The following is an 8,838-nucleotide window of genomic DNA, read 5'->3' on the forward strand; positions in this document are numbered from 1 at the left end:
TCTGAAATGGTATATATAATTCTCATTTGGCAACAAGTTGAAAATACTATAATTTCTTCCTCTACAAGGTCTCATAATATTATTGTGAAGTAAAGGAAATCAACCTGAAAATCAATTTGCTTTTCTAAACCAAGGATTACAAAGCTAAGGACTCATCCATCTTCATGGCTGAACAGTTCATGCCCAGATCTGGGGTTCCTCAGCTTATTAGCTACTGTATGTAATGCAAGGGCGTTAACTTGTCACTACTAATAGTTTAGAGGATAAGCTTTCCTTTAAACACACTGTACTCCGATCTCTCTCAAATTCATTTTTGCACTTCCTCTGATTTCCAATTAGTTAAACTTTATTCTATCAATTATATCCACCATATAGCAAGACACAGCACCTTGAAAGGTACTAGAAAAAAAAAGCCTTATAAATGCCTGGCAATCTTAGTTTCCATTTGTTCTTATCATTTTCAAAGATTTGATAAGTCACCAAAGAGATCCCAGGATTGGACAGCACGCCTGGTGTTGCTGGAGTTTACAGCTCGCTATTCCCAATGAACAGTGAAACCTCTAGCAATCTGAATCATTGTAATTACAGTATGACAAGGTCTCTCCTGGGCTATAGAAATTGGCATTTTTCCCAGGACTTGTCACATCATGGGAACCACACACAACACAAATAAAAATCCAAAAATAAACATTTTAAAACAATGGCTTATCGACTGCATAAAGAAGAAACTCCACAGTTGAGAATTGAAATTGTGAAGTCCAATCAACAGACACCCCTCACCAGAGAGATTGAAAAGTCATCACTGTTATCAGGGGCTCAACACACCTTGCAGGTGTGTGCTATGGGAACAGCAACCCCCGCCAGGCTGGACACAAAATCACCCAGTATGGGAAACACAGGGTAGCATCACCGCTCACACCCACAGAAGCAGAGAAACGATGGGAAATAGAAAAGAGGGGGGTCTTAATTTTATATGCCAATTGGTTAATTATCAAGGTGCCCAAGCAAAGTTACCTTAAGGGCAACATTTTCTAACAACTGAGTTGATTCTCCTAACACAATAAATACTGCTTTTTAAAGTGTATTTTGCCTTGAAGTGAACAGCAGCCAAGTGGCAGCAGCAGAGTACCAAACAGCTCAGAAGGTGCTTTCTTTTGTTTAAACTCTGCAGTGGCTCAACAGACATGGGAAGAGAGAGGGATTCCAACCAACATCATCCCCAGCCATCTGCAGACAGCCTGGCCATGTACAGTCTTACCATGGCTTTGAGGAAACACAAAAATACAGTACCTGTCTATAAGTTCATATAAAATGCTAACAAATGCTAAGTGTTACCTTCTATAAGTCATGCATATTCTCCTACCTCTACTAGAAGATGGACATATTTCTTAACCATTCAACAAAGCCCATCAAAATTTCAACTGGTCAAGTTTTGGAAAGGAGCTATAAGCCTAACCACTAAAGGCACAAAAATGAAATCCTACTTCCCATTATACAGGCACGGAAAATAAAAATAAACACAAACTCTGCCACCTCCAAGGCAATGCATCCTTTCTCCTTTCTTTATTCAGCCCCTGAATGTTCAATAATTTCCACATCACTCTAAGCAGAATGGATTTATTATGATGTTACTCTAAGAAACTGCAGGAGTTCTAGATGCCGATAAAGATTACGGATCAAATGGAAGATAACTACTAACCATTGTGTCGACTTAGATAAATAAAGCTGCTCACAAACAAAGCACCTTATTGTATTTGTACTGTTACCTCCAGTAATCCAACTAAAACAACCAGACAGCAGCTTTCCAGAGGCAGGAGGGAAGAGAAACCAGTACTTTTCAAAGCCTCTTCAAACATCGTTTTACATGACACCCCTTTCCTCCCCGCCCCCCCACCCCAAACTGGCTCTTTTTATTGAAGATGTTTGGGACTACAGAACCTCAGCAAGAGTATGCAATCCGACTTTATGACCAAGGATCAAGGTGTAGAGAAAACTGAAGAGATAGGCAAAACAGCATCATTGCCTGAAACTTAGCTTTCAACCTTAATGGAACCCCCCTCCCCTTGTGGGTCCCAACCAGAAGACACTCCAGAATGTGCTATCTGCTGGAGCAACTGGAGCAGTAAAATGCCGCGGGGGGGGGGGGGGGGGGGCTAATAAGTACCCCAACTAGTAAAATCCAGGCTGAGGTGAGGAGAGGTGGAGGCTAACTCCCAAAGGGAGAGTCTACAGCAACTGGCACCTAGTAGCTCAAACAGAGGCCAGAAGAACCTAGAGAACTGACTTCTCTAAACGAACAATAACTACCTCCAATGCATTCTTGGCTAGTAACACAGGTAAATCTCAATTTCTCCAGGAGGGGAAGAAAAGACGCAAACTGTTTATTCCCTCCAGCCCTACTCTCCAAAGCTCCAAACCTAGTAACTAATTGCACCTTCCCCAAAGGACCCACAGCAACCCAAGAGGGCTGGGGTGAATAAACACGCGACACCTGACGGTTCTTTCTCTGCGCTGACTTTCCCGGAGCCCAAGTCGACCGCTTGCGCGCGCGCGGGCGGGCGACTGCAGGGACCTGGCCAGAACGGCACCGCGCCCCCGGGTCCCAGGCTAGACCGGCCAGCGAGGCGCGGGGGGCGGGGAACGGCCCGGGGAGCGCCGGGGCCCCGCGATTGTTTCCTCTCGAGCAAAGACATTTTTTATCAAGTCTCTTTTGTATTCGAGCCCTACCTCTTTTTGGCCTAGGGAAGCTTTCGTGCAAGTGGAAGACGACTTTCTCCACAAAGTGCTGAATGTTACTGTGCTCCGGGCCGCGCACGAACACCATCCAGTCGTGGGTGAAGCCCTCCACCGTGGGTTTCTTCCTCACCTGGGCGCGGTGCCCCAGCTCCAGCTTCACCTGCACGGCACACTGCGGGCAGGGGGAGGAGAGACAGCCGTGAACAACAGGAAGGCGACCGTTCGCTGCTCAACATTGCGCCTGACATTTTTTTCCCTCCTCCTTGAAACGCACATAAAAGGAAACGGTAGTGCCCTCTGCATCCACGTTTCACGCGCGTGGGCGCGCACACCCCACACCCCCAGACACACCGAGCCGGGCCGCAGGGGCCCCGGGCGCCGCTGCACGGCAGCCGGGATTGTAACGGAATGTTACCCCTAGTCGCGAAGGGGGTCAGGAAAGGGAAGAACACGACCACCACGGCAAGCACGACAACAATCGCGTCGGTAACAAATTAGGAGACAATCAGGAGGGGATGCCGGGGTGCTTTCCCGGCGTGGAAGGGGAGGTGGCTGGGATGGGGACCCGGGGTTCTGGCGAGCCCCCTCCCCGAAAGTACCGCGGCGAAAGGCACACGCCGAGGAAGTCTTTGTGTACGTGTGTGTGTGCGTGTGGAGCGCGGTGCCAGGCGGAATGGAAACTACAAGCAGCCTCTGCTGATGGGCACAAACTCCCGTGTTCTTTCTTACCACGGGGTTCATGCACAAGAATGAGACGTCGCCACACACACACATACACACATACACACGCCCGCACGAAAACACGCCGAGGCATCCATAACTCAAAGCACCCCGCACCCCTCAGCGAACAGCCCCCCACGAGCGGCGAGGCCAGCCCAGCAGAGCCCCCGCTGCACACTTTCAAGAGCCAAAGTGGTCGCAAACTCCCTCCTGCCTCCCACCCCGAAAGCCACGAAATGCAGAAAGGCAGGGCTGCTGGCGGACCGCCGCCGAGCTCCGGTCGCGCACACCGGCCGCTGGGGCAAAGTTGCGAGCAGCCCCGCCGCTGTCAGCCCGCACACTCGGGCTCACGCGCGCGCCGCGGAGAACGCACCATCGTGGCGGCCGCGGCGCTCGGCGGAGGTGCGGCCGCAGAGGCTGCTCGCCGCGTCCCCGGACCGTGCCCGCAGCTCCCGGCGGCGGCGGCGGCTGAAATATGGCTGAGTTATTATTCGCCTCCTTCCACCGGGTGTGAGTGTGTGTGTGCGCGCGTGTGAGCCAGAGGGAGTGTGAGTGCGCTTCTTGCGATTGCAAAGAGGCGAGGCGGGCGGGAGGCGCGGGGGGGGGGGGGTGGCGGCGAGTGTGCGAGTGTGTGCGCGCGCGCCGGGGGGGGTGGGGAGGAGGGAGAGGCGGCAGCTCCCCGCGAGCAAAACCAACCTTTCTCTAATTGGAACCGCGGAGCGCTGGCGCTGTCTGGGCTGCGGCGGCGCGGGGCGGAGGAGGAGAGGGAGGGGGGCTTTTATTATTATTTTTGCATGTACTTACCGAGCTAGCCATGCCTGGGGGCCCGGAGGTTTGCCGGGGTGTTGTGTGGTACCCCCCCCTCCCCCGCCCCCTTCAGCTGTAATTCATGAAGAGGCTGCTATGAATGAGAGCGCGCCCGGGAGCGGAGGGTAGATGGCGGACATGCTCTGCCTTTGCCCCCACCCCACCCCGCGCTCTCTCGCTCGCTCGCTCGCTTATTAAACTCAGCCCCAAAAGCAAAAGCAGCAGCAGCAGCAGCAGCAGCAGCTCCGGGGCCAGAGGATGAGTCCGGAGCATGCGCCGTGGCGCCTGACACCCGGGCTTCGAGCCTCTCGGGGCGGAGGGAGGGCGCGCGGGCGGGGCGGAGCGCGCGGGGAGGCCGAGCGACCGAGCCAGGGGGAGCTCGAAAGAGCCAATCAGCGGCCGCCTCCCGAAACCCCGGCGGCCCGCAGCGCCACACTGGACCGCCTCGCTTAAAGTAACAGGTTCCTGCTGGGGAGGGGGGGAGGAAATGGAGGGAGGAGGCCCGGCGCTGGGAGAGCGGCCAGCTGGGGAGCCATCCCGGCCCCTGTGCAAACTCCGTTCGCCCTACAATAAAAAACGGATTAAAACTGCTGGAATGTGGCCACTGCCTGGAGCCCCCAGCCGCCGGAGAAGGGGTTGTTAAATCAAGTCTTTGGCGGTAGTGAGCACGTTTGAGAAGGGAGAGCGGGCTTGCTTTTACTTTCCACCGTGGATTTTTGTGGGTTTGTGCTGAAATCGCAAGAACGCACACCCAAACAAACTTACTTAAACAGAGAGCGAGAGACATCCACGCGACAAGAAAAAAAAAAAAAAAAGCCTCCAAATAGCAATCTCTGGGACTGAGCAGCCCGCAGTAACCTTACTTACATCCCTTTTTCCCATCTACTCCCAGGCACCAGCCCACCCCGCCCTCCTGCCACCGCCACTGAAAATTTAAAAATGAAATGAACGCGAAACAGGAATGCCATTTCCTTCCTAGGAAACGCCTCCCGCCTTGGTGATCCCGGGCTGAGAAGCTTCACAAAACCATGCCCAGGTGAAATCTAGACACCTGGGAGTGCCCGGTGAAGACCCTTTGGGAACCAGCTTCCCAGTTGTTTTCTTGGAGAGGCTTCCCCCACTGACAACCTGCTGGGTTGCATCAGGGTCTGTCCTCTCTCTAAGGACGCACGAGGCGACTGGGAGCCTTAAAATAGATAAAGTTAATACTGACTGTAATGTGCATAAATTGGATTATAATCTTTAGGCATATTGGTGACAGCCAACGTAATCCATCTCTGGGTATTAATCCATTTAGGCTCCCGGGTGACAGCCCGTTGCAGGAGTGCTCCAGAGTCGCTGTTCTACAAATGCTTCGGCTCCGATTGTATTTTGTCTCAGTGGCCATGGATAGAAAGAATATCAAGCCATACGTGGGGAGCAAAAAAAAAGGAAAGAAAGAAAAAAGAGTTACTACCTTCTTCTAGAAACACAGACAACCTTTAAAAAGGAAACGGATAAGGTCTAGACGAGATACGAAAATGAAAGATGGGTGTGACTTTGTTTCGTTAAATAAAGTTCTTGTACCTTTCTGGCTCTTAATTCCTTTCTTGAACTAGTTTTGGTGGGGGCTGTTTTCTGGACTTTATCTTTTGTTCACTACCCTTTCTCTCCGGATCGCCAACTTCTTTACTTCTTTTCTCCCTGTCCTTTTGTCTCTCTCCCTCTTTCTGACTCAACTTTGTTGCTTTCCTCTTTTCCTGGCGCCCAGAGACCATGAAAGCACAACTCGGCCCTTGCATTGAAGACTTCAGAATAACGGGAAGGAGGTTGCCTGGGGCCCCAGGTTCTCTATGATCAAGTTCAGTTCTTCCCGGGGCTCAGCGATGTAGATGACTGGAATCAGATAGGATCAACCACTTCCAGCCAAGTCCAAAGCAGCAACTTTCCAACTCAAGTGGTGTGGTTCTCCTAAAACTGTTTCTCCCACCCTTCAGAATTCAGCACAGAGGGGAGAAGGTATTTGAGGGAGGAAACTTCAATACAAGTCCAAGGACATATTTCTCAGCCAAGTCCATAAGCATATGTCATCTTGTGAGTGTGTGTGTGTGTGTGTGTGTGTGTGTGTGTGTGTGTAAGCACTAGATTTGCATATACACATACCTGCTGTGTGTGCTGTGTAAGTGAGGGGTGGCTGTCTGCTCTACGTAATCACACCACTTGTCAAATAACCAGATTGTAGGGACTACTCTGGAATGATAAGATTGGAAACTATGATTATATGAATATGTTTTTAGTAAAGTCATTTCCACAGAGTGATGACCATTCAGCATTTGCTCTGATTCCAGAGTTGGTCTCTTGGGAGTCTCTCCAGAAACTGTAACTTATATTTGTAAGAGGGATTCTCAGCATAGCCCAGCCCAGCACGCCCCCTCCACAACGTGTGTGTGTGTGTGTGTGTGTGTGTGTGTGTGTGTGTGTGTGTGAAATGTTGCTGAATTTTTATGTGTTCCAACAACCACAAATAAATCATAGAATCTGACCGAGTCTTTCCCCAACACCCTTCCTTTCTCAAAGAATGCTTTAAAACCTTTGCATGTAAAGTAATTCCCAGTCTACAGACACGGAGATTTAAAATACGCCAGTAGATGGCGCGCCGAGCCCTTCCACCAACGTCCTTACGTGACCCTCTTCACAACAAAAAGACTTCGACCAGGAAAAAGAGAAAGAAAACACAGCCCGAAATACTCTAGGTTCAACTTTGAACAAAGGAATTTTACGACACTCTTTCCATTTTTTCATTTGTAACTGTTTCAACAGGGTGGCTGTTAACAACAGTAAAACTGTGATAGCAAATGTCTGTCCTGTCCATTTATTGTGACAACCTTCACAGTTGGAGGTATAAATGTGGAAAGTCAGTACTTGACAATGCAAGTGTAGAAAATGCACTCAAATCAAATGCAGAGCTGGCTCCCACGTGGGAATCTGAAGCAGGAGGCTCTGGATTCCCAGGCTAATCACAACTACACAGCAAACCTGGGCTTCAGGAGACATTGTCTCAGCCACAAAAATGGACCGAAGAGAAATTTTAAAACAAACATCAATGCTAGATAGCGAACAATAGGAGTGATTAAAACAGAGTGATCAGTGATAAAAAAGCATCTCCTTGTCCAAATAGAAATTATCTCACAGATATTGTAATGTATAGTACAGTATGAAATTGGGTTATTCCGATGAACAGAAAAGTGATTAACATCAAATTAAATAAGAACAGCGATGAAGAATGAAAAAGGACATGTGTGTCCGAATTTACCTCCTGCACTACCACCACATCGACACTGGTGTGGCCCCAGCCTTTGCATCTCATCACTAGTTTGGAACTTCAGACCAGTTTGGATGTTTCTGCCAGAACACAAGGAAAAGATAGCCTTTCAAATGTAATTAGGGCATTATAAAGCACCCTAAAATAGATTTTACCTATTGGTTGTGACAGGTTATTGGTATACAAACTCAACTAATCAAATCCACAAATATTCGCCATTATCCATCCTTCACTGTATGGATTTGTCAGGGAAGGGGAAGGTCCATGGAAAAACTACTAGGTGATAGAACAGACAATGGACGTTTTGCTAGCTGTACATTCAGAGTAACTAGGGATTTTTCCCCTTTATGATCTCTCTTTTTTGTTTTTTGGGTTTTGTTTTTTTTTGTGAAATACATCCATACATGTATTTACTAGAACTGGACCATATGTCAAGAACAGAGCTAGAATCTAAGACCATAAGAATGATAGGGGCCTGGGAGTGTAATTCAGTTCAAAGAATGCATGCTAGAAGCCCTAGGTTTACACACACACACTCCCATAAACTGGGTGTGGTAGCACCCACTAGTAATCTATATGCTTAGTGGGAGATAGAAGCAGGAGAACTTAGAAGTTCAAGGGCATCCTTGGCTATGTAGGGAATTTGAGGCTAACCTGGATTGTATGAGACCTCACCTTTAAAAAAAATTAATAAAAATAAAATAAGAATGAATGTTGGTCCCTGCTGTCACAAAGCCCATGGCTCCATGACACAGAGGAGAAATTTTACCCAAACCATTTTTTTCTTTTTAGTTCTATAATACCTAAGTTTGAGATAGCTGTATGTGTCACTTATTATAAAGCTGCCACAAACAGTCAAGGACAAGAAAAAATAGCAGCAGGAGATTAGAAGCTGTGACTGTTGGCCTCAGTTCCACCTTTTAATACCTCAAAAGGAAAACTGATACAGCAGCAAATTCCTAATGTCCTTTACCTTGAATTTAAGTATTTGTATGCTCACTCTCCTGCAATTCCTTTAGGGGAAAACAAATTCCACAATGAAAGCAAGCTGTCTTTTCAAGATCAGGAGCTGAGAAACACGTTTCTCATGGAAGTTTCCTTTTGGAACGTTACATGCTTAATGTTATATCTAACTCCTGGTTCTAGGGTAGTGTGTTGGGAACATACTGAATATACTTTGATATCCACTCAACCACCTAGCGCAAAGGCCGTTTGAGACATGATCATTGCACTAGGCTTGTTTAACCCACAGAGCCTCTTCGTGTGTAAATTAT

The 8,838-nt window shown here is 48.5% G+C and overlaps 1 protein-coding gene across 1 annotated transcript in view; it reads right to left on the reverse strand.

Annotated features, from left to right (window-relative positions):
* The window catches only part of Mllt3 (MLLT3 super elongation complex subunit), a 276,419-nt gene extending 272,077 nt beyond the window's left edge, over positions 1–4,342 (reverse strand). The window contains exons 1-2 of the mRNA XM_059254512.1: positions 4,261–4,342; positions 2,728–2,908 (exon numbers count right to left, since the gene is read on the reverse strand). Of these exons, the coding sequence (XP_059110495.1) occupies positions 2,728–2,908; positions 4,261–4,272 (193 nt within the window). The 5' untranslated portion in view covers positions 4,273–4,342. The remainder of the gene's footprint in view (positions 1–2,727; positions 2,909–4,260) is intronic.
* Positions 4,343–8,838: the final 4,496 nt, after the last annotated feature.

This window comes from Peromyscus eremicus, chromosome 2 (assembly GCF_949786415.1).
Source record: "Peromyscus eremicus chromosome 2, PerEre_H2_v1, whole genome shotgun sequence".
In the NCBI taxonomy this organism is placed as follows: domain Eukaryota; kingdom Metazoa; phylum Chordata; class Mammalia; order Rodentia; family Cricetidae; genus Peromyscus; species Peromyscus eremicus.